General features: G+C 40.9%; 1 protein-coding gene across 1 annotated transcript in view; it reads left to right on the forward strand.

Moving 5' to 3' along the window:
* The first annotated feature begins 758 nt into the window (after window positions 1-758).
* Window positions 759-27577, forward strand: part of LOC122805978 (mucin-3A-like) — a 121207-nt gene continuing 94388 nt past the window's right edge. The window contains exon 1 of the mRNA XM_044076216.1: window positions 759-910. Within this exon, the coding sequence (XP_043932151.1) occupies window positions 759-910 (152 nt within the window). The remainder of the gene's footprint in view (window positions 911-27577) is intronic.

Here is a 27577-nt window from a genome sequence, read left to right on the forward strand (position 1 = left end):
GGCTTGTAGTTTTTCCAGGGGAGGAGATTGGTGTAATGAATTAATTGAGAAGGGAATTGATGAGACAGTTGTCATTAAATGCCACCCAACCACCAGGTATCAATGACCACTTATCTTTGGTGCATGTATTGAAACAAAGGGCACTTAAGTTAAAAAGACATTTTGTAAGGTTTGAAAAACAATTTATCTAGAAAGTAAAGAATATATATAAAACACACAATTCTTTATAAATATACCAGCAAGTGTAATTCTCACTTCCCAGTTTTAACCTGCTTCTTTAAAATGTTAATTGATTTTGATTAAGCTACTATTTATACCATGATGCAATGCCTTTCTATGGTTTTGAAAAAGTCTGTGACTAGATCAGATGAAAGTGCTTAGCTTAATTTCTGCATTGGAATTTATGCAACGGATGATTTTACTTTACTAATTTTATGTACCACTACAACTGTTTGGTGGAATTTTAAGACTTTGCTGCATGTGTTTTCTATTAAATTCCTGAGTGAACGTTTGGTCTGGTTTGTGCTTCTGGGTGCTTGAGTCAGTTACATAAGTGTTTTTGTGTTATTAGTAGATTTTACACTCATGCACACTCTCTTTTTATTTGTGGTTGGTGCTGAGCGTTTGTCTGACTCACCCAGTACACAGTGGAATTATCCTAATGAACTGCAACTTTTGAGAAGTGTACTTTTACAATTATGGATTCCAACAACTCAACTATGTCTCAGGTAGTCCACTTGGAAGCAGCTAACTCCAATATGGCGACTGTAGGTGAAGAAAACAACATCGGACATTTGTATAAACTTATGTCTTTGCAGTATCAGCAACTGCAAAAGACACTGGACAAACTACAAACCCCAGCAGCCTTAGCGGCTTCGCAAATGGTGAACCCTTTAATTCAAATGGGGAAGTAACATTGGGCTCATAATGAGCAGTTGGATTATCTTCCTTGAACAGTATTCCATGTGGGCAGCAAGGTAACATTAACCACATGCAGGAAAACTCCAGGAAATTTTGTTTTGAATGATGGGTAGGGCTGTCACCTTTTAACAAGGCCAAAGTGGGACATGAGGGTGTGGCCAGTAGGACAGGGGGTGTGGCCAATATGACACTGACCACACCCCCACCATGGCATCACCAGAGGTGTTAAAGGAGATGCAGTATTACAGTTACAGTACAACATTGTGACATTGCAGCATACTGAAAACTCAAACCATTTAAATGAAGTGAAGAATTACTGCAAAAAAACACATTACTAAGTTGCAACAGTAAGCAAACTTTAAAGGAATAAAAAAACACACTACTCATTAAACAGACACTTGTTTATTTTAAAAAAGTAAAACAATTCATAAACCAACCATGACTTTTCTGAAAGAAAGCTAAAAAAATCTACATACCACACACACACACACACACACACACACACACACACACACACAAGCCAAGTGTAAAATGAAGACTATTTCTATAGTAAATTAAAGCTAAAGCAAAGAAAAACACAAAACTACATACTGCACACTAGCAAATTAAAGCTAAAGCAAAGAACACCACAAAACTACATACTGAACCCTAGTACTACATACTGCACACTAGTACACCAAATCACTTTTTTAAAGTGTATTTTGAATTAGATTTTATGGCTTGAAGAAGAGCCCGGTTTGAAATAATATTTGAATAAAATTCACTACATTTCATCCGGTAATTTACAGCCATCATTAGTTCAGCTTTTAGCAAGTCTACACTACATCGATTTCGCAAATCTGTCCATTTATCTTTCACCAAAGAAAAACTCTTTCTGCAAATGCATTTGATTTCGGTATAGATAATGCCCTAGCAATTACCAGATATAGTGCAGTCAGCTCAGGCCCTTCTCTGAAAAGCTTCAGCCACTTTTCTCCTGGAGTCAAGCTTGTCTTACATAACTGTTCGAGAAAAGGCCTAATTGCCAAGTAGTCCCTGAAAAGATGGTCTTCATCTACATCCTGCAGACTCAGGGTAGTGGTCACACTGAGTATGTCACTGAAAGCAAAGGGCTCAGTTAAACAAAATTTAGACAGTGTAAACAAGTAGTTGTTTTCAGCTTAATCAACCCACTGTTCCAAGTACTTCACTGCTGACTCCAAAAACACAATGAAGTCTCTTTTCAATTTGTTAGCAGAAGTACTGTCTAATGGGCTCATAAGTGCCCTAAGTTTCCCTCCAAAGAAAGCACCTTCAGCTCTTGCCTGCAGTTTTTGCTTCAGAGAAACCATTACACAAAAAAACTTCCATGGCTGTAAGTCCTGATTTTTCTAATGTACTTATATGTTCATTAAAATCAACAAGAACAGCACAGAGAAAGTGCAAATAGTACTGGGGCAGCATAGGCAATTCATTCTCACCATGCTCATTAACTGAAAAGTACTGCCATATCTGCCAGGGGGGTCTCCTCTTCTCCCTGGAAGAGGAAATAAGACTGGAGCATTGGGAGATTTTTCACTACTCTTTCAATGGCTGGCAGTAGTGACAGCCACCTTGTTGGCACATGTCTTAACAGACTCTCAAATTCCATGCCACAAAACTCAAAGAAGTCTTTCAAGTCTCTGGTCCTTGTGGCAGAACCTGAGAAATGGCTGAAAAGTTTCATTGCAAATACTTCCACGTCGTACGGTAGTTGTGCTGCAGCTTTTTTGGCTGTATTGCGAATGATGTGGGCAACACAGTTAGCCTTCTGGAGTGATGGGCATTTTTCTTTTAATCTGGTATACACACCAGATTTCTTCCCATAGTTCACACTGGCATTATCAGCCCCATATGCTAAAATGCTGTTCCAGGGCAAGGAGTGCTGTTCCATAATGTCCGCAATTTGCTGTGATATGGCCTGTGCAGATTCATCAGGGTCTTCATAGAAGTCCAAAAGGCCATTCACGACCCCTTCTTCTTTAGAAAAATACCTCACAACAAGTGGAAATAATTTTATGTTCCCCTTGTTGGAAGCATCTGACAAAATTGCAAATGAAGTGCCTAGTTTTTGAAGGTCATGCAGGAGGCATTCCAATGAGTGTGGTCCCAAAACATTTTCGACTATGGCTTCAGCCCTGGTTCTTCCATAAGATAGTTTCTTTGCAATGTCCGAATTACTGTACAACTGGCTGGCCACCTTTACTGCACAGTCCAAGCTGTTACAGGAAATATTGTGCTTAACAGCATGGAACACCTCAGAGGCTTCTGCTGCAGTGATCCTAAGTTCTGGTCCCTTAATGTTTGTGTTCCTTGCCCACTTTGTCATCAGGTGACTGGATTTAGCTTGACGAATTGCAGTTGTTGCCTCATGTCGTGCGACATCATTTCTTCCACAGTGGGTCACTAGAAATTCTCTCTTGCAGTACCTGCAGAATGCTTTGACATCACTGCATCTCTCGATCCAGTCGAATTCCGTTTTCCAAACATCCTGCCACTTGCACATTCTCTTGTTGCTAGTTGGCTGTGATGAAGCTGCTGCTCTCTTCATTCTTGAACCTGTACTTACCTGATATGCAACATATTTAGCAAAACTGTTAGTAGGGTGCAGTAACATATTGGTGCACGAATTAACTGGCTAGAAACAGTGGCACACAAAATCATTGGTTTGAAAAAGACTGGCACCTGATATAAAAACATTGGAATATGAAACATGAAGCAGCTTAACGTTCTTTGATATAGATTCAGTAAAGACCTGAGAATGAACTGGCCTTGGCAAAAATGGGAAAAAGGGGTTTTAGATGGATGAATACAGACACTGGCTTGAAAAACATTGGCACTTGAAAGAACAGGCTTGAAAAACATTGGCTCTTGAAAGAACTGGTTTGAAAAACATTTGCATATGAAAGAACTGGCTTGAAAAACATTGGCATGAGAAAGAGCTGGCTTGAAAAACATTGGCATATGAAAGAACTGGCTTGAAAAACATTGGCATATGACAGAACTGAGGAATGGAGCAGAAAAGAATTAACATTACAAACCATTTGAAAAAGGTAAAATAGTAAATGAGGTAATGTAGGGGGCATTTTGGCCATTGAAAATGTTGACATTAACACAGCTCGTAGAAAACGAAATGCATTATTTTTACCGCCGAACATGCCCCCACCCCACCTCTCAAGAAAATAAAGTTAAACACATTTTCACTGTACCAAAAAAAAACACTAAAATGAATGATCATGTACAGCGGATACCATAGACCTGATTTAGCTTTTGACCACAGCAGTTAATAGAAATAAATGTACAGCACTAATTTACACAGCACAATGATCTTTTAACGAACAGACCCAACAGCAGCACTGGCCGTAATTGGATTATAATGTAAGCAGTACATTGTAAATTTATTGAAGATATCACTAAAAACAAAATACAAACTTTGCTACTTATAAAAGCAAACTATCCAGTAACGAAGACATGGTTTAGCAAAATCTCAAATTCACTGTATTAACTTCTGAGCATGCATCCACAAAAAAAAAAAAAAAAAGGAAAAAGTCCGTAAACATTTTACCTTTGAAAAATACTTCTTGCAAGAGCAGCTAAAATTAACTACAATGTACTGCAGACTCCATGGACCCCTTTTACCTCAAAACATAGCAATTAAGAGTAATTTACCCAGCACAGCGATGCAATAAACAGGCCAAAGCAAAATCGTAGGTTCATAGGTTCATAGGTTCATACTAGGCTATCTGCCCGAGGGCATTTACAAGCCTAGCCCATAGTTTTGTGGCTTACGCCACCCCTTTAGTTTGGAGAAACTATGCCTATTATTTTGCTGTGCCTCTGTCGAGCAGTGACACTGAGGTAACCCCAGGGGTATATCTGCGATCTCCCATCCATTGGTCAAGATTCCTCTTGAACAAGGCCAGCGAGGTGCTCTGCCTCACATATACCGGGATTTTGTTCCACAGCATAGGGAGTCTTTGGGTGATAAATCTATCCCTCCAGCACGTCCTATTAATAACCGTGTCGAGGTTTAAGTCTCCCGCCCTTGTGGCTCTGAGGGATCTAGATTTTTTGAGGTGAAGCATGTTCATCAAATCTGGGTTTGACATGGCCTTGTATGTCAGGCACAGGTCACCTCTGAGCAAGCGGTAAGCAACTGAATAGAGCTGGAGTTCTTTCAGTCGGGCAGCATAAGACAGATTTTTGAGACCCTTTATCCTTTTGGTGAGGAACTTCTGTGGCCTCTCCAGCTGCTGCAAGTGTCGGGTCAGATACATTCCGAATGGGGCATTGTACTCAATCATTGGTCTGATGAGTGATGAGTATAAGGAGACTATGACCTCCCTTGATCTAGATGTGAATCCCTTCATGATAAGGTGGCCAATGTAGAAGGTCTTCCTAACTACTTTAGCAATATGAGTGTCGAATGAAAGGCTACTGTCAACCTGGGTCCCCAGGTCCCTGATAACTTCTTCTGTGATCAGTGGATTGCCACCTATATGGTAGCTAGGGGTAACCTTGTTTTTCCCTGAAGGGTATGACTATGCATTTCTTGGCGTTTAACTTTAGGCCATGGCTCTGGCACCAGTTATCCGTTTCTGTGAGACCCTTCTGAAGGATATCTGTGTCAGATGTGTTTTCGACTACGGCACCCAGTTTGCAGTCATCTGCAAACTTTGTCAGCCATAACCCTCCTGTGTTTGCTTGTACTTCAGAAAAGTAGATGCCAAACAAGAGTGGGCCCAGGACTGAGCCCTGTGGGACACCACTTGTGACAGGCTTTGAGTCTGACATGGTGCCAGCAACTCTGACCCTGTGGGTTGATTCAGCCAGTTTGCAACCCATCTTGTAATGTATGGGTTTACATTTAAGTTGATGAGTTTTTCAATGATACCTGAGTGGGGTATTGTATCAAAAGCCTTCGCCAGGTCTAGGTAGGCTGTATGGACTGCCTTCCCCTCGTCAATGGCCTTGGTGACTGTTTCGAAAAAGTCAACCAAGTTTAAAAGGCATGATCTGCCTTTGACAAAGCCAAACTGGGTTGGATCCAGGATCTGCAAATTCCCTATGTCTTTATTTATGAGATCCATTATGAGCCTCTCCATGGCTTTGCAGATAAGGCTTGTCAAGCTAATGGGACGGTAATTTCCAGGGTAGGTGGAGGCACTGCCTTTGTGAAGTGGGACCACAGTCGCTGTGCGCCACTCCCTGGGTACGTATCCGGAGGTGAGACTAAGATTAAACAGCTGTCCTAACTGTGGGTTTAATTCCTCATTGAGTTCGTGGAGCACACAGCCGGGGACACCATCAGGTCCCATGGATGCTGTGTTCTTTGCCTTGGAGAGAGCAGTTCTCACCTGGGCATTAGAGATGTTTGGGGGGCTACAATCATTTGGTATAGATATCTCTCCTTTTGGGGGGGAGGGGGGGGAGAAGTTTGCACTGAACCTGTCAGCCAGTATGTTGGCAATGTCTGTAGGATCAGTAATCTTCACATCATTTTGAACTAAGTCTGAGCATATCTGGGAGTTTCCTCCTAGGTTTCTGACATAGCTAAAGAATGCCTTATGGTTGTCTTTAGAGTCCTTAGCTATTTTTCTCTCAAAATTAGCTTTGGATGATTTTATGAGAGCTCTTAGCTTTTTACTTATAGTGATCAGTGGTGTCTTACCTTTTAAGGATTTTGCTCTATCTTGTAGTAGCTTTCTCCTTTTGTTGTAGAGTTTGTTTATGGCTGGGGTCCACCAGACTGGACGCTTGCCTTTGGTACAAAGAGTCTTTGTTTTGCTTGGGATTGCCTGATCCATGCAGCCCTGCAGGTGCTGGTAGAAGGCATTTGTAAGTGATTCAGCGGTTTGAGTAATGTTTACCGCCGGCTCGGGGGCCTTAAAGGGGACCACACTAGTCTTTAGAAGTGTGAAGTCGGCTTTCGAGAAGTTCTTTACTGTGGTCTTTTTTATTTCAGGTGGGGGCGGGATGAGGACCTCCAGCGAGATTAGTTTGTGATCTGATCTCACCAGTGAGGGGTAAACTTCCGGTGTTGAACATTGTGCTCCCATGTTCGTGATGATGAGATCAAGTATGTTTTCTCCTCTTGTGGGGATGGTGACTAGTTGTTCCATGGCATTTGAGTTTATGAATTCCAGGAACTTTTGGGCTAGAGTGTTTGGGCTTGAGTAGTGTTCCCAGTCTATATTAGGGTAGTTGAAGTCACCTAGTATGATGGTGTTCGGAGATACATTTATCCCCTCCAGTGTTTTCAGGAAAGCCTTGTGAGGTTCCTGAGTTTGTGAGGGTGGCCTGTAACATGCTACAAATTGCAAAGCAGTCTTGCCTATGGTTAATTGCACCTGGATGGTTTCCGATGCATCGTGCGTTGCCACCAATCTTGAGGTGTGGGTGTCCTTGATAAATATGGATACCCCCCTCCTTTCTTGGTATTGTCCGGATTTTGGGGCCGGAACGCATGATATGAGGTAAAACCTGATAGTGCTGGGGTGCTCTCAGGAGCCTTGAACCAGGTTTCTGTCACAGCACAGACATCGATGTTCTCCATACTGAGAAGGGCCTCGAGTGCGTGCATCTTGAGGTTGAGACTTCTGGCATTGAGCAGCATTACCCTTAGTTTTTTTTCACACATTACAAGCAAAGCAGGACATTTTAACCTTATTAAAGGCAGCATAAAAAATAAAATGCGCACATTTACAACTATAAATGAAAACGATCTTTAAACAGCTTTGGCAAGTTGGCAACATGTACCTACTAAAACAATAAATGCACTACGTTAACTCTTAACATTCCCCCTCAAAAAGTAGAACTGTACCACATGCACATTGACTTGCAAGAACAGGAAAAATTACCCAAACAGTATATCCTAACTTCCTGAAAACAGCTTAAAGTGTACATATTTCCCGACAAAAAAGTGCAAACTATGCTGGAACATTTTCTATCTGCAAACAGAAAGTACCCTGAAAAAGCTATGACAATAGAAATACATCACACTACATTTATATTTAAGATTGCCCCCCCCCCCCACCAGAAATAAACAAAACTTCTATACACACGGTTCAGCCTTTAAAAAGTAATGCTTCCAAATCATACCCCCAACAACAATCACAATTACATATACATACACACACACAGGTGTTATACCTTTAAAAACTATTACTCGAAAATCTCAAAATAACCACTGCACAGATTTAAATACTGTGTACTGCACCCCCATCTACCTCTAAACATTAAAAACTTAAATAAAGCACAACATTCCAATTTTAAACTACTACTCGAAAATCTCAAAATAACCACTGCACATATTTAAATACTATGTACTGCAGCCACCATTCACCTCTAAACATTAAACAATTAAATTTAAATAAAGCACAATATTCCCATCTAAAACTACTACTTGGAAATCTCAAAATTACCACTGTACAGATTTAAATACTTCATACTATACCCCCCATTAACCTCTAAACATTAAAAACTTAAAGCACAATATTCCCATTTTAAATAACTAAAGCCACAAAATACTATGTACTTACTACTATCACAGTCTTTACTGGACTAGCTGGCTTAATTCCTGCTGGAATGGCTGGCTGGATGACTGGCTTCCTTGCTGGCTGGCTGGCTTCCTTGCTGGCTGGCTGGCTTCCTTGCTGGCTGGCTTCCTTGCTGGCTTCTTGGCTGGCTGGCTTCCTTGCTGGCTTCTTGGCTGGCTGGTTGGCTGGCTGGCTTTCTTGCTGACTTTTCGGCTGGGAAATCTCAGGCCTTTCAATCAGAAGACATTATTAGCAGCTGTAGAGCACTAATACAGAACTGCTCTACAGCTGCGACCTTTGTAGGGCTCTTCCGACATGAATCCCTGCCCCCTTCCATCCTTGCAGCCAAATGCTGCTTGAATTGCACCACCCAGACCTAACAGGGAATACTCTGCAGGTCCGGGTTGGTGACGTAGCCGCATTGCTTTGAAATAACTGGTAGTATTTTTGGCTTTTCCATGACAATTCAGTTGCACTGAAAAACAGGACTAAGTCCCACTGCCTGACAATGTGAGCAACGGTATGAGAAGGCTCAACTCGTGAGTGTCCTGTTGACAACGGGATGGGTGGTAACCATAATGGGTACAGGACGAGCCCCTGCTATTTACGGAAGCAAGACAAATGAGGAATTTAGACATTCATCAATGGCTTAAGGACTTTGAAATTAACATGAGCAATGTACGTAATTTACAAATAGACAATGCGTACCTTGCTGAGTGTAGTAAACAGCAGAGAATACCGAAGGGGCTGCGAATGAGTAAATTCCCCAATGGTCTGACTGTGGGACAGCAAGAGTTAGACGTTTAGCCATGTTCGACAGACATGGTATGGAATTACTTCATTTTATTATTAAAATAAATAATAATAAAATTAATGGATTGTTAGAGGATATAAACAAACTTACCAGTGATATTTTAAATGATGCAAGTTTTATTAATTTTAAAAGTAAATATGACAACATTTTTAGTAAAATTGAGCAACAGGTTAAAGGCAACATTAATAGAAAACGAAGGAAACTGAGGAGGAATGAGATGGAATATAAATACAAAGAAGCTTACCAGCTTCCTAAAAGCTATTATGGTGACAATGTATTAAATAATTATGGGGTTGACTACAAAATGGAACAGGTTCAATAGGTTATGAAGTAAGGGGAGAGAATGATGAAGTACAGATTGAAGGTTTTAATGGAGACCATGCTGAGGTTTTCGACTGAGAATATCCACCCTTACGTAAGTCTGAAAGAATTTTAAATCGTGACAGGAACAGACAGAATTTTTTAGGGGGACAACAGACCCTGAGAGGGAGGGCCCAGAGAGGTCCGAGGAGGTTTTGGAACAAGAACCACAACAGATACTGAGAAATAAAATACTCCCCAGTGGTGTTATTTCCAGTTTTAATGGCAAACTTTTGGACTTAAATGCTTTCAATATTTTTAATTACACAGAACAACCAGTTACGGCTACCCATTTTTCTTTATTTGAAAAAGGACTTAAATTTGTTCCTCCTAGGAAGTCAGACATAGCGGGGGTTATGACTGAACTGAAGCAAGCAAAAGAGACCTCCAAAGCAGAAACATAAGCAGCCTCCACCCCCCAACACAACCCAAATGACACATAGCCCACAAACTCAGTGTGCCGCTCAACCACAGCCCATAAGGCATAACAACGTACCCAACACTCTAGTCATAGGCGACTCTATAGTCAGGTACTCTGATGTTCCATTCATCAGGCTAAACAAGGAGAGAGTTACTGTCAGCTGCCTGTCAGGTGCCAGGATCCACCACATAATGCATGCACTCAGGTCACTCCACAACAAGTACAAATATGACTCTATCATTGTCCATGTTGGTGTGAATTACCTGAAACATACCTCCCTGGACTACATGAAAAGAGACATGGAGACGCTCTCCAATGTTGTAGCCCAGGCAGGTATGACCCTAGCCCTGAGAAGCATTCTGCCATCATCCAGAATGACACCACAGTACAAGCACAAAATGATTGACTTCAACAATTGGCTAATCTTCTGGTGTCATTCTACGGGGATCCAGTATCTGTCTGCCTGGGATGACAGGATCGAAAGACCACGATACTTTGCCAGAGATGGCCTGCACCTGACGCCCTTGGAATTCCAGTCACTGGCTAAGGTTCTTGCCACCCCTACAGTGCCTTTTTTAGGCAAGGTTCAAATGAGAAATTCACCACCTTAACAGGTACAAGCAAGCAAAATCTGAGGGTAATGCTACTTAATGCTAGAAGTCTAAACCTCAAAATGCATTCACTCGAGGCACTCCTTAAAATGGAGAACATCAAAATCTGTGCAGTGACAGAGGCCTATTCATGGCTCCAGAGAGCACCCCTGCATTACCAGGCTATAATTCATACCACACCTTTCGGCCACCTAACCTGGACCGCAACACTAAAGGCAGTGGCGTGTCCATATTCATTAAGGATATCCACACCTCCAGGCTAGTTGCTCAGCATAATGCATCCGAGATTATCCAAGTGCAACTTACTCTGGGCATGACCACAATCCAAATTGTAACTTGCTACAGATCCTTCACCATGCCCCAGGATTCCCACTCCTCATTTCTTGATACACTGGAAAATATTCGGGTACAACCCAACAGCCTAATAATGGGTGATTTCAACTACCCCACCATTAACTGGGAAAACTACTCATGTAACAACTCTTTTGCTCAACATTTTCTGGAATTCATAAATTCCATCACCTTGGATCAACTTAACCACACCCCCACCAGGGGCAGCAATATCCTAGACCTGGTTATTACTAACATGGGCGACTGGTGTTCCACACCAGAGGTCAATTCCTTGTTGGTCAGATCCAACCACAAGCTAATCACCCTAGACATCCACATCCCACCCCCCACCCCCATTAGAGAAACCACCGTAAAAGATTTCTCCAAAGCCAACTTCACGCTTCTTAAGACAGAAGTGGCAAACTTCATGACACCCATGCAGATGGACAATAGAGGTACGACTGCTAAATCCTACATAAATGTACTTTATAAGCACTTCCATGAGTGCATGGATCGTGCTATCCATAACAGAACCAAGATGCTATCCTCCAAAAAAAGGAAGCCAATCTGGTGGTCCCCTGCCACAAACAAACTCTACAACAGAAGAAAGAAACTGTTGCAAAAAAGGGTAAAATCCCATGATTGGAGGAACTCCCTGGTCAGCCTCAGTAAGAAATTGAGATCCCTCATAAAATCCTCCAAAGCTAGTTATGAAAACAAAATCGCCACTGATTCTAAAGACAACCATAAAGCATTCTATAGCTACGTCAAGAATCTCAATGGCAACATTCAGATCTGCTCTGAGTTACAGCACAATGGCACTAAATATACAGAACCAACTGATATTGCCAACATCCTGGCAGATAGGTTCAGTGCTAACTTTACCACCCTCTCACCCCCCTAAAGGGCCCATCTCTATACTGGAAGAATGCAAAGTTCCTGTAATCATGCCTGCACAAGTAAAAAAACACACTCTCCAAAGCCAAGAATACAGCATCCATGGGACCTGACAACATCCCAGGCTGCATTCTACACAAACTGCAGAATGAACTGGCACCCCACCTAAGCACCATGTTCAATCATAGCCTCACCTCAGGCTTTGTGCCCACTGAATGGCGCACAGTGAGGGTTATCCCAATGCACAAAGGGGGAGCAACCATGAACCCCAGGAACTACCAACCCATTCGTTTAATGAGCCTGGTCTGCAAGGCATTGGAATGTATCATCATGGATCTTATAAACAAAGACATTGGTAATCGCCAAACTCTGGGCCCCACCCAATTTGGGTTTGTAAAAGGCAGATGTCTCCTAAACCTGATAGACTTCTTTGAAGCAGTCACCAAAGCTGTAGACCAAGGTAAGGTGGTTCGCACAGCCTATCTAGATCTCGCCAAGGCTTTTGACACCATCCCCCACACTGGAGTTATAGATAAACTCACTAAACTAGGTATAAATCCCTATGTCACAAGATGGGTTACCAACTGGTTCACTGACAGAATCCACACTGTGAAAGTAGAAGACTCCAAATCTGACTTCAGACCAGTGACAAGTGGAGTACCACTTTGGCATCTACTTTTCTGAAGTACAGGTTAACACAGAAGGTCTTTGGCTAATGAAGTCTGTAGATGACTGCAAACTAGGAGCCATAATTGAAACTCGCAATGATGTGGACATCATACAAAAGGGCCTCACTGAGACAGATGCCTGGTGTCAAAGCCATGGCCTCAAGCTCAATGCCAAAAAGTGCATTGTCATCCTCTTTGGTAAAAACTTTGTACCCATGAGATACCACATAGGTGGTAGTCTACTTAACACCAAAAGTGTGATAAGACACCTTGGGACACAGGTGGACAGTAGTCTCTCCTTTGATAATCACATCACCACAGTAGTAAGGAAATCCTTCTACGTGGCACACCTCATCACAAAAGATTTCTCATCAAGGAAAATAGAGGTCATTGTTCCCCTCTACTCATCACTCATTAGACCCATTATAGAGTACAATGTCCCTTTTGATATGTACCTCACAAGACATCTACAACAACTGAAAAGGCCACAGAAATACCTCACAAAGAGGATTACCAGCCTCAAACAGATGCCCTACGCAGACTGTCTCAAAAAACTCCAGCTTTACTCCATCACATATCGCCTACTCAGAGGCGATCTCTGCCTAACATACAAAGCTATGTCAAACCCAGAGCTATTGGACATGCTCCACTTAAAGAAATCCCACTCCCTCCAAGCTACATGCTCTAGGGATCTAAACTTTGTCACTATAATAAACAGAACATGCTGGAGGGATAGATTCCTGCCCCAGAGACTTCCCATATTCTGGAACAAATTACCTATCTATATCAAACAAAGTTCCTCATTAGCACTCTTCAAGAAAAATCTTGATGATTGGATGGGAAATAGGAAATTCATCCCTGTGATCACCTCTGTGGCTCTGCTCAACAGGGGCACAGGAAAATAATTTTCTTGGGTGGCAAAAGCCAGGGCACCTTTTTGGCTAGGCTTATATAGGCCCTAGGGCCAATAGCCTAGTACCTACCTATGAACCTATGAACCTATGAAACTTTATACTAGAAAGCTCAACCTGAGTTTATTTTTTCAAGACATAGGGGGAACAAATTGGTTATTTACCTAGTAGGTTTAGGAAAATAAGAAAATAAGTTTGTTTAACCCCCCCCCCCCCTTGCACCCTGTTTTAGCTCATTATGAGAACGTTTGCACTAGGGAAATATTTTATGAATTTCACAGCCACAGGGAAAAGTTCTACAACCTTACTAAGGATGAAGCAACACTCTTTAACCAGTTAAAAGGTGCTGACACTATGCATGTCATGAAGCCGGACAAGGGGAGAGGAGTAGTCCTGGCAGGCAAAACTGATGACGTCAATAACATCACCAATATGTTGCAAGATATTGATAAGTATGAGGTGGCCTTTTTGAATGAGATTAACATTTCCCATAGAAGGGTACAGTTGTTTTTGGAGGACAGTTTTTTACAGGGGGTGATTAATGAAGAGTTGTTTAATTTCTTACAGAATAAACATCCTTACATCCTCACTGTCTTCGGCATACCTAAAGTACATAAAAATGTGTTATACTCCTCTTACAGACATATACTGGCAGCACACAACAGTTCCACCTATTCATTAGGGGTGTTTGTTGACCGGCTTCTCAAGGACACATTGTCCAGTCTAGATTATATACTATCTGACTCCTGGCACTTTTTGTCCCGGATACAAAATGAATTTTTTGAAGAAACTACGGGATTCTCAACTATTGATGCAATTGATTTGTTTAGGTCCATTCCTCATGACACTTGAATTATTCCAAGAGGCTTTGTTGGAATATAGTGACTTGAATGCCAACATGATTAATCTAGTTATGAATTTAATGGAATTAGTCCTTAACAATAACTATTTTGTTTTTGAGGAGGAATATTATAGGCAGTTAAAAGGGGTTGCCATGGGGTCAAGTTGTGCCCCGATGTATGCAAACCTGGTTATGACAATGTGGGAAAAATGTTTATTTTTGGATCTGATTTTGCAAACAACTGGTTACTGTACTTGCGATACCTTGATGATGTTTTTATTTTGTGTAAGGGACAATTTGTAGTAGCTGGCAATTGTGTTGACTACATAAATAATATATGTGATTATTTAAAATTTACACACACTTATGTTCCGCTACTATTAATTACTTAGATGTTAACATTGCTAGGGATGCAAATATGAACATATTCATATCCAAGGTTTATCGCAAACTGACATACTCAAATATTTTTTTAAGTTACAAAAGTAATCACACCTTTTACGTCAAGAAGAATCTTGCGAGAGGTCAAATGATTATGGGTGCTCATATGTGTTCAACCCTGGATTGTTTGAAGAGAGAGATCTAGGTCAGTTAATTCAAATGTTTACTGACAGAAGTTACTCAGAGGACTGGGTTCGTGAACTGGATATGGACTTTCTGAGTGGGTGGGGTACTAGATATACCCCTTTGTTGGGGGTGCCCCAGCCTCGAAAGAAGCAACCTTTCTCGGGGGTTAGTTCCACTCACTCACATTCCATGGTTACCTATTATGGTTCCTTCGTTCACAAGATTAGGGACATTCTCAATAAAAACTGGGTTATTTTTGGAGGGTAACGAGGACCTGATTCAGTCCCTTTTAAAGGACCATCATTTTCATATAAGTTAGGACACAATAAGAAACATCTCCTGGAACATCCCCCTTTACATATGAAGGAAAGAAGGGGAACAAAGAAATGTGGTGTATGTAACCAGTGTCCACTTATTTTAGAAAATACAGAAATATTGATAGTTGACCCATCACAGAGAATTTATTTGGCAGGGGGGAACTGTCAAACCAAGGGTTTTGTTTATGTGTTTGTCAGGGGTGTAATATGCTTTATGTAAGCAAAAGTGAAAGACCCCTGAGAAAAAGGATTTAGAAAAACTCATATGCTATGGAAACTCATAACCACAACAATGATTTGCACAGACATAGGTTCATAGCTTCATATGTAGGTACTAGGCTATCGGCCCAAGGGCCTACGTAAACCTAGCCAGCAAGGTACCATAGTTTACACCATCCAAGAAAGTTATTTTCCTGTGCCACTGTCCAGCAGAGACACAGAAGTGATCCCCAGGGTGTATTTCCTATTTCCCATCCACTCATCAAGATTTTTCTTGAAGAGTGCTAATGAAGAACTTTGCTTGACATATATGGGTAGCTTGTTTAAGAGTATAGTAAGTCTCTGGGACAGGAATCTATCCCTCCAGCATGTCCTGTTTATTGTGGTGACAAGGTTTAGGTCCCTGGAGCATGTAGCTCGGAGGGATTAGGATTTCTTTAGGTGTAGCATGATAAACCGCTCTGGGTTTAGCATAGCTTTATATGTTAGGCAGAGATCACCTCGGAGTAGGTGATATGCTACAGAGTAAAGCTGGAGTTTTTTGAGGTGGTCAGTGTAGGGCATTTGTTTGAGGCCAGTAATCCTCTTTGTGAGGTACTTCTGTGGCCTTTCCAGCTGCTGCAGATGCCTTATGAGGTACATTCCAACTTTACAGGATATAAGTTTGGCATTTTAGAAGTGGTCAGATACAATGAGAGGGGAGGATATTGATATTGATGTAATGAATTAGCAAGAAGGGAATTGATGTGGCAGTTGTCATTAAATGCCACCCAACCACCAGGTATCAATGCCCACTTATTTTGATGCCTGTACTGAAACAAAGGGCACAAGTTACAAAGGCATTTTGTAAGGTTTGAAAAACAATTTATCTAGAAAGTAAAGAAAATACATAAAACACACTTCTTTATAAATATACCAGCAAGTGTAATTCTCACTTCCCAGTTTTAACCATTCTTTAAAATGTTAATTGATTTTAAATGTTAATTGATTTTGATTAAGCTACTATTTATACCATGATGCAATGTTTTTCTATGGTTTTGAAAAAGTCTGTGACTAGATCAGATGAAAGCGCTTACCTTAATTTCGGCATTGGATATTTATGCAACGGATGGTTTTGCTTTACTGATTTTAAGTACCGCTACATCAACTGTTTGGTGGAATTTTAAGACTTTGCTACACGTATTTTCTATTAAATTGCTGAGTGAACTTTTGGTCTGGTTTGTGCTTCTGGGTGCTTGAATCAATTACAGAAGTGTTTTTGCGTTAATATTACTAGCTTATCATTTTTTTAATGTAACATGGCCAATTTATTCCTCAAAGGTAACATGTACTTTTTGTAGATGAAACAACAAACTATAAAGATGTTTGCTAGCAGCAACCTCTTCATTAGCTACAGATCTTTTTAATGTGGAATTATTTAGATGACTTTTACTTCTGCAGAGATTTTGCATATTTACTGATACTGGTGGATTGTAGACGTCTGAGTGCGTTTTATGATGGAAATGTTCTGAATTGGGCAGTTTTGTCATTATTGGTGCATGCATTTTGTTTCATTGTTTACTGGAAAAATGTTCAAAACAATAAATTTAAAATGCCCTCTAACAACTGTGCTGTATTATACAGTGAATATAATTTAATCCAATCAGGAAGGTGTTTATTGATTATCTGATCAGCTCAGGTATGTCCCCTCCCAGTGCTTGGTTGGATGTGTTCAATTAGGAACCAGTTAAATCAACTGTCTGTAAGCACAAACTTTTTTTGATACTGAATGCTACTGAAAGTGATGAAGCCAGGATGAAGCAATCACTTCTCTTAGATCTTCGTTATTTTGGGGGGGGGGGGCGGTACTTATTGTCCACACCTAGAAAGCTAAGTCCGTCGTGTAGGATTTCTGCTGCACAATTCTCCCGGCTGAACTATACCTCTCAACTGCCCAAATTTTCACAGAATGAATAGATTTTTGCTTCTTATTTTTGGTTTGTTCCTCATAAAATTTGTGATTTTCCGCAAATCATTTACGAATTAAGTTACTTAATAATGACAGACATTACATTTCAGACTTCATACCCTTTAGAAAAATGCATGCTAAAGCAAGACCTGTTATTATATCAACTAAGTTTATACAAGAGCAATTTTTAGTACTGTTTGTTTGCTCCACAATATATTTGGCCTTGTCCAGATTTCCTGTGTTAAGAGGTTGAGAGTTATGTACAAATACATTTCTTTATAGAATTAGGTATATCCAAACCACTCAAGTGTCCCCGATTTTGGCTCAAAATGTTGCTCTCCCCCTAATAATCCCTCTGCAAAATGGCAATTTTGGAAGAAACGTGGCAGGTTTTCAATTAATAAATAATTGTAATGATCAGATACAGATAACTTTTACTTTAGAAATGCATGTAGATTCTCTTATTTTGTCAGCTACTGAACTTAACAGTACTAATATTAAAAAAGTGTCCCTTCTTTGACAGGTTCCCAGCTGTATTATGTGGCTATTTTATATTTTTGCATCACATTTTTAATTCCGCTTTTCATAAAAGTGTGTTTTTTTAGCAAATTAGTGGCAAATCATTAAAGACTTAAGTTATTAAATAATGACAGACATTTGAGTTTCAGATTTCATACCCTTCATAAAATTCATACTAATGCAAGACCTACTACTCTATTATCTTTCTAAGTTTATAAGAGCAATATTTACAAATTGTTCTTATTTTTGGGCTTTTGTCCCACTTCTGTTTATAGCTTTTTTCTAGATTTCTTCCTCTGGGGTTGAGAGGTATGACAAATGTGTCAGGGCCATCACTGTCAGTCAGAGACATTTCAAATTATGACATGCTTGTTGTACCCCACTCCCCCATGTAGTGACTCTGGATGTGTCCAAGCAAGACAAGGAGCAGTTATGCAGTGTAAGTGTGCAAAGTATCCCCCCATCCAGGGTAGATGCAAGTACTACAGTGGCTTTTCATCCGTCCTTGATTTTGCAGAATGTTCTGGTTTTCTGTCACATTTTTATACTGTTGATTTATGCTTCATATTATTTAGAAAATGCATGTTGTTGCAGTGACTGTTACTCTGTGTTAAAGTAGCAATGCTTTAATGTCCATCAGGTAAGCTTGTCTGAGATTGTACGATGCAAGTAAGCTTTAATAAGCATATTGTTAAAGAATTATCAACATTGAAAGCCTTTTTGTTGTTGCCATACAGAGAATATTTGCATAACTAATGTATAAGCCTTAGGCAATGAAATGCATATGACAGTATTTGTAATAAAGGACAGGATTACAGTATTTTCAGAAGCTCATTACATTTGTTGGAGACTTGCAGTCATCTTTGCAGGCTTTTACTGTAAACTAAACAGAATGCCAATCTATCATGTGTGGTCCATAACCTGTGTAGTAATCCTTTAAGCAATTTATTTTGAGCTTGTTTGTTGTTTGCTGTTCATTTTTTACTTTAATCATGTTTTCCCTATGAAACAAGTAGATAGTTGTTGTTAGGCAGCATGTCTTTTTTGGATAAGAAACGTTTTGACAAGTGGGGGTAATCGGTATCACAGAGATTGCTACTTTCAGCATGTTACTTGGTACTTTTATAAAGCTGAATATAAATTATAATTAGAACTGTAGTGCAAGGAGAAGTGGTTTTAGTTGAGTGCTGCTTGTTTTTTTTATACTTGATTTCGACTGGCATTCCAGTAATGTATTTAAAAAATATTTTTTTTTTGTTATGTCTCACAACCTTTTTGTTTCCATCTAGATATTAAGTAAGCTGTCATGTAGCCAATGCAATGAAATATTTTTTTCTTCTCCACTTTATTTTGTCTTGATTGGACTCTCATAATGACGGTTTGACACCCAGGGTAGCATATTTAATTAAAATCCCAGTTTTTGTGGTTTTCAGCATAGTTCTTCCCTTTCTAGTTGGCCGCACCCTTTCCCATTGACCCCCACCCATTCAGCTGTCTCCTGCAGCACCCCTTTGATTTGAAGTTACCAGCCGCCACTGTATCGACATAAATTAATATCATAAAAGCAACAGTCAATATCTATTTACCTGCACTAGACAGAGGTCAAATATTAATGCAGTTGAGTTTGCCATTGTGTAATATTTACAATGAAATCTTTTAAAACCTTGTACATAGCATGGTTTTGGAATTATTGATGCAAATATGAACAATCAGTATTTGACACCTAGAGGTGTCAGCAGGAGTAGGAGTTAACTGTAGATGCACCTGGAGGCATCACTCGAATGTAATGAGTTATCTTTATTATAGTTTAACCTATCAGTATCAGACAATTTAGAAATAGCAGTTACACCTTTACCATGGAGTAAGGGGGTATCAGGAACCATACCCAGAGCCATTGGTCAACATTATACTGTTACCTACTGTTTCAAATATATGAATAAAACTATCAAAATTATCACCCGCTGTAAACTGTGGAAGAAATTTACTGACCTTTATTGCTTCTGGAGTTTGGTTATTCCCTTCCCCATTACCTCTATGACCCTGACAAAGAGTTACCATCTCTCTTTTACATTGGTGCTTTTTCTCCTTTTCTTCAGCCTCCAAACCCCACAGTGTCTCATGCTCTGTGAATTCCAAATGCTGCAGTCTCTCTGCTGATTCTAATTCCATCTCTTTTGCCCACTGCAGTCTCTAACTTTCTCCAGCCTCCAAATGCTGCAGTCACCCTGCTGATTCTAATTCCAAATGTTTGGCTTCCAGTTCAAGTCTCTTTAATTCCAGACAGGTGAGGAAAATGTGAACTGTCCTGTTTCTGAAGGCTACACTTCCCCATCACCAGACTGGCTGTCTTCCTGGATGCTGGTCAGTGCTGCAGTTGTGACTAAGGCTAAAATCATTTCGGCTTTAGTCAGATTGGTATGCACCAGTCCTTTGGCTTTGCACACCTTTGCCAAATGGTTCTTGGTCAGCTTGCTATAATTCTCTGCTGAAATCTCTGTCTGCTATCACTGACTAAACTGAACTAACAAAAGTAAATAAAACTAGTGTGAAAATGAAGCTCTATATGTTTACCTTGTGGCTGCTGAGAGTACACACACCTTCAGTGATACCTGCCCACAGTCTACTGAAGTTCAATTAATATCCCACCACTGCTCACCAATATGTGATGGATATTACTCCAGGCCAGTAATCAAGGAGCCTCAATCCTCACCACTGACACTGGTGAGGAAGGGCCACTAGGAACAAAAATGGATACACACAGTATTTTCTGATGCAGTTCTCTGCACCAAGCACAATTTCCCTTAAGAGCACACAGGGGGCACTCTCCAGACCTGGGGCTGGACTCTCTCTCTCTCTCTCTCTCTCTCCAGGCCCCAAACAAGACTCCACACTGACCACTTTGGGGCACTGTGTCTCTGTTCCAAGTAGCTGACACATACACACTTGGATCTTTGATTTTCATACATACACACACATACACATACACACACACACACACACACACACACACACACACACACACACACATATACACATGGGAAATGCTGGCACAGATTTACTAGCTGTGCCCCCACTGCACAGACTATAAGGTAATTACACTGCCACCAGTCTGCTACTCTAAGGCTCTTATAAGGGTACCCAATTATACTGAGTAAAATTAATGCTAATATAGTTAGTAGAGTTTGACCAAAGCAGCAAGGTGTTTATGAGTGGACACAGTGCCATTAAAATAAGCATAAGTACTCTTAAGATGTTCAAAGTATTCTCTAAAAGAGCAGCCACAATGAAAGGTATAGAAATATTTAATAATAAATAATAAAATAGAAAACATGAGAATACTGAATATCTAGTTACAATAAACACCAGAGTTTCATCACAGGAGATATAAAAAAATAACACAGTTGGACAGATTCACACAGATGCAGGAAAAACAATACTTAACTAATATCACTATATTTTCCTGACTAACTAAAGAATTACTGTCCCCTAGTTAAGTTACTTATTACAACAAGGCAAGATGATGAGTGTTGAGTTGCTTACTACAGCAAGGCAAGATGAGGTGTGTGGTCGTGTGAAATATCTGTGAGAGATCTTTCCTGTCAGGTTCCAAAGAACAAAGTGCTGCTGTGAGAGTTCCAACATATCTCTCACTAATATCTAAAGAATCATTTCAGTGCTGGTTATAGAATGACATCGCATCTGGCCACCTGACTCTGGTACCATGCTCACCCATAGCTCTGCTAAGATCTGTTGCAGCATATAAAAGCTATAAAATCAAATCATTTAATTTTCAACCTATTTTTTTTTAAATTAGCTGCACTGACATTAACTTCTTCCTTTCCAGAATTCTCTGTTAGAACATACACAATTATTCAGTTATAATAATACTGTCTGACATACATGTACATCTCTTTTCTGTCCAGCAGGACCCACTGCTGATGCATTTTTAACACAAGCATGTATTAAAATATGTTTTGATTACAGTATATTGATAGGTATATATGCCAGTAATTTGGGGGAAACACTGTGTACTTAAAATACATTACAGGCACAAACCAAGTAGAGCCACAGAGACAAGATCATTGACAGCGTATATGAGCACCTTAATCAGCGAACTTTTGAGCAGAAACATTTGTATTAACCATTACACTAGTACAGCTTTACAATCTTAGCAATTGTTTCATTAATAAGGAATTTGTTTAGATTCTATTTAAACCAAAATTAATGATGATGTAATTTTTCAAATGCCTAAAATGTTTTAGCAAAGGTGCTAGGGTGAATAAACTAAATTATTTGTTTCAAGAAATGTTTTTCATTTTTTGTGGAAACATTGGCTAGCCTTTTTAAGACATGGTGATTTGAGAACACAAATGGTCTTCTTCTGATACACATCACACTTGTTGCCATGCAGGCCTCCTGTCATGGGCTGACCAAGATGAGTGAGTCCATACCTCTCAACTTCTTTGTTTAAAAATTCTGGTAAAAGCCAAAACTAATTGGGGGGTGGGGGGCAAAAGTCCATTTCCATATTAAGTCCAATTCACTTAAAAGTAATAGAATGACACATATTGCATCAGCACACATTTTCTGAACAATAAGTATGAAAATCTAGTGTCAAGCATTATTGACTGACTGCAATCCTCTGTGATTTACATAAAAATCAAACATTTTGTGAAGGACAGAGCAGAAATATGAGACAAAATCAAGAACAGTTAGAGGTGATCATGACAAGAAGACTTACATATCTCTCATTTTGGATCTAGGACACTTACTCAAAAAAGCAAGTGCCTGAATCCATATATACCGATCATAGTTTACCGAAAGCACTTTAATTGAAAAAGCGCTTCCATTAAACTGTGAAAAAAAAACAAAACCACTAATTAAATGTTTTTGCAGGGAGGCTTCACCCTCCTGTACCCCCCTACTTAAATATTATCATTCCAAGGTCGCACTACAATGGAATAAAGGAATATTCCCTTACTCGCACCGCAGTGCGACCAGCACACCACTCACACATACCCGAAATTGCTGCATCGATAAACAGCAATTTCGGGTATGTGTGAGTGCGAATTTGACTTTCGGTGAAAGTTAAATTCGCACAAGTGTCCGGGTTCCCTCATTTTACATTAAGAGTTTACTATTAGTAGACCTGGTCAGGACTAAGCCCTCACTCAAGATGACTACAAGGTCAGCTGCCACATGTGGAGACCATAGGTGGGGAAGTGGAATGGGTATTCCACACTCTACAATAAACAGGTGTGCATGCATTGTTACACAGTTTGTATCTATTTTTCACATATGGGTCCACGGAACCTAGACACTTACGTGAATTTAACTTTTACCGAAAGTCAAATTTGCACTCACACATACCCGAAATTGCTGTTCATCGAAGCAGCAATTTTGGGTATGTGTGAGTGGTGTGCTGGTCGCACTGTGGTGCGAGTAAGGGAATATTCCTTTACTCCACTGTAGTGCGACCTTGGAGTGAGAATATTTAAGTAGGGGAGTGTGGGGGGCACAGTGTCCCACATTGGGGGGTGCAGGGGGGTGAAGCCCCCCTACAAAAACATTTAATTAGTGGGTTTTTTTCACAGTTTAACGGAAGCGCTTTTTCGATTAAAGTGCTTTCATTAAACTGTGATTGGTATATATGGATTCGGACACTTGCTTTTTCCAGCAAGTGTCCTAGATCCGGGCCCACATATCTTTGAATACATCAGAGATCAGTCATCCATCCATTTCCCAATAATCCACTTCAGCCTTTACGTGGCTATATGGATAATAGAAGCTATCCCAGCAGTCAGTGAGCACAAGACATTGAAAGTCATTCTGGACAGGGTGCTGTTCCATAACAGAATGCACACTGTTACTCACTGACACACAGCATGTGGATGTACAGAGCCCATTAGTTCAAAACATCTGAACAATGAGTTAGAACAACATCCATAATAGTCAAATGGGCCTGCAAGATATAACACACTCAGCAATGTTGTTTAGGATGTGACTGTTGCGCAGTGTGTGACTGTTTCCATGGTGCCTTTGAAAATTGGAATTCAAAAACAGGTGTGAGTTTCATGGCAAAAGCTTATGTTCACTGAACCTGCACCAGTGGCAGCTTAAGATGTGGGCATCATTGGCTAACATTATAACCATGACAGATCTTTCTATAAAGGCTGCTATTGAAAATCAGCTATACTATTTTTTATAGGTACAATCTATGCTGTAACATGTAAATGCACAGATCCAATTACAGATGCATGTAAATGGCGCATTTGTTGTAGATAGTATGTCCAGCATCTGCAGGGGGGTGCAGAATTGACTGTGAGTCTCTCTAATTTTTGAAAGTCCTCTGACATCAGTACTCTGAGAACAGTTCATAAGAGGGTGAGGAGCACAATAAACATGGATATACAGCAATTATTTGGGGAACTTAGGGATTGTGATGGTCATGACAGGACAACTGTTTACACAAACACCTTTCACTGTGGATGTTAGGAATCCTGCAGCAGAGTGTTTGCTATCAGAACAGAGCACATCAGCAGTAATGCAGGGGGTGGGGAATACTCAGTTGTGGATAAATGTATTAACTACAATATCTATTCCAATGTCTGATCAGGCAGCCATTGCTGCTATTTACTGTGTATCTATCAGGGGTGGTATTTGTGTCTTGCAGTGTGACAGCCAGTAGTGTATACACTAAGGACTACATGGAGGTTTGTGGTGGCATGCCTGCCATCAGCACTGCATATACTGGTTATAGATACAGCTCATTACATTAGACCACTGCTAGAGATGAGCCTCTGCCAGCACTAACAAGATGATGCCTGGAGTTGGTGGACTCTGGGCATGATGCAAGTAACTGTATATCTGCCTGCCAGGTTTAGGGATCTGATGCAAGCTGAGAATGGCAGCTATAGTTCTGGGGATGGAATACCCTTATGCAATGCACCTATGGATTGTGCAGGCAAAGACTGTGCCAAAATAGATTTGGGCTAAGTTTACACTGTGCACCTTTGTGATTAGAATCTATAGGTTCATAGGTTCATACTAGGCTATCTGCCCTAGGGCATTTATAAGCCTAGCCAGAGTACGTTTGGCTTTCGCCACCCATTTTAAATTAATTTTGCTATGCCCTTTTTCGAGGTTAGTATACTGTGCCTCTGTCTAACAGTGACACAGAAGTGATACCCGGGGTAAACCTATGATCTCCCATCCACTCATCAAGATTCCTCTTGAAGAGAGTCAATGAGGGACTATGCCTAACCTGGACTGGGATTTTATTCCAGAGTGAAGGGAGCCTCTGGGTTATGAATCTGTCCCTCCAGCATGTCCTATTTATTTCAGTGCTGAGGTTCAAGTCTCGAGTGCGTAGCTCGATGGGATTTGGATTTTCTGAGGTGCAACATGTCCATTAATTCTGGGTTGGACATGGCTTTATACGTCAGGCACAGATCGCCTCTGAGCAGGCGGTATGCCACTGAGTAGAGCTGGAGTTTCTTTAACCGGGCAGCATATGGCATCTGTTTAAGCCCTTTGATCCTCTTGGTGAGGTACTTTTGGGGTCTTTCCAGTTGCTGCAGGTGTCTGGTAAGGTACATCCCAAAAGGGGCATTGTACTCAATTATGGGCCTGATGAGGGATGAGTAAAGAGGCACGATGACCTCCCCTGATCTAGATGCAAATCCCTTCATGATTAGGTGGGCTATATAAAATTGTTTTCTAACCACTTTGGCCACGTGGTTGTCAAATGAGAGATTGCTATCAACTTGGGTCCCCAGGTCCCTAATTACTTCTTCTGTACTTAATGGATTACCACCTAAGTGGTAATTTGTGGGCACTTTGTTTTTGCCAAAGGGGATGACTATACACTTTTTGGTGTTTAGCTTGAGGCCATGGCTCTGGCACCAGTTGTCTGTTTCTATGAGGCCCTTTTGGAGGATGCTTGTATTGGCTGGAGTGTCAATTATGGCGCCCAGTTTGCAGTCATCTGCAAACTTGGTCAGCCACAGTCCTTCCGTGTTGGCCTGTACCTCCGAGAAATATATACCGAACAAGAGAGGTCCCAGGACTGAGCCTTGTGGGATACCACTTGTAACTGGTTTGGAGTCTGACATGGCTCCAGCAATTCTAACCATGTGGGTTCTGTCCTTGAGCCAGTTTGCAACCCATCTAGTGACATAGGGGTTTATATTTAAGCTGGTGAGCTTATCTATAATGCCCAAGTGGGGTATTGTATCGAAGGCTTTTGCAAGGTCCTGGTAGGCTGTGTGGACCACCTTCCCCTTGTCAATGGCCTTAGTGACTGTTTCAAAGAAATCAACCAGGTTTAAGAGGCAGGATCTGCCCTTAACAAAGCCAAACTGGGTAGGATCCAGTGTCTGTAGGTCCCCAATATCTTTATTTATGAGGTCCATGATGATCCTTTCCATATCTTTGCAGACCAAGCTAGTCAGGCTTATGGGGCGATAGTTTCCAGGATCCATTGAGGCACCACCTTTGTGGAGAGGGACCACTGTTGCTGTACGCCACTCTTTGGGTACATATCTTGTAGTAAGGCTGAGATTGAACAGTAGCTTTATGTTTGGGTTTAGCTCTTCTTGGAGTTCATGTAGGACGCAGCCCGGGACACCATCTGGTCCCATTGATGCTGTGTTTTTTGCTTTGGAGAGGGTGGCTCTTACCTGAGCATCTGAGATGTCAGGGGGACAGCACTCTGCTGGGATAGATATTTGCCCTTTTGGTGGGGAGGGGGGGGGGAGTTTGCACTGAACCTGTCAGCTAGGATGTTGGCAATGTCTGTGGGTTCGGTGTATTTTTTGTCATTTTGGACTAATTCTGAGCATATCTGGGAATTCCCACCCAGGTTCCTAACATAACTAAAGAAAGCCTTGTGATTATCCTTAGTGTCATGTGCAATTTTTCGCTCGAAGCTGGCCTTAGACGATTTTATGAGTGCCCTTAGTTTTTTGCTAATACCGATCAGAGGTGCCTTCCCTTTTTGGGATTTTGCTCTATCATGTAGTAGCTTCCTCCTTCTATTGTATAGTTTGTTTATGGCTGGGGTCCACCAGACAGGACATCTGCCTTTGGAGGATTGGGTCTTGGTTTTATTTGGGATTGCATGATCAATGCATTCCTGAAGGTGTTCATAGAATGCATTTATAAAGGATTCTGCGGTCTGGGCCGTATTTTCCACAGGCCCGGGGGCTTTGAAGGATTCCACCTCGGTTTTGAAATTTGCTTTAAGTTTTTCACTGTGGTTTTCTGGGCAGGGGGTGGGGTCGGGATGTGAATATCCAGTGAGATCAGTTTATGGTCTGATCTTACCAGTGAGGGATACACTTCTGGTCTGGAGCATTGAGTCCCCATGTTGGTGATGATCAGGTCCAGTATGGTTTCCCCTCTTGTGGGAGTGGTAACAAGTTGTTATATAGCATTTGAGTTTATGAATTCTAGGAACCTTTGGGCTAGGGTGTTGGAGCTAGAGTAATGCTCCCAGTCTATGTTTGGGTAGTTGAAGTCGCCCAATATAATGGTGTTTGGAGAGACCTTCATATTTTCCAGTGTTCTCAGGAAGGCCGAGTAGGGTTCCTGGGTTTGGGAGGGTGGTCTGTAGCAGGTTATAAACTGGAAGGCAGTTTTACCCACTGTTTGTTGCACATGGATAGTCTCTGATG

Source organism: Protopterus annectens, chromosome 7.part0, assembly GCF_019279795.1.
Source record: "Protopterus annectens isolate FY-2018-M chromosome 7.part0, PAN1.0, whole genome shotgun sequence".
Lineage (NCBI taxonomy): Eukaryota > Metazoa > Chordata > Ceratodontiformes > Protopteridae > Protopterus > Protopterus annectens.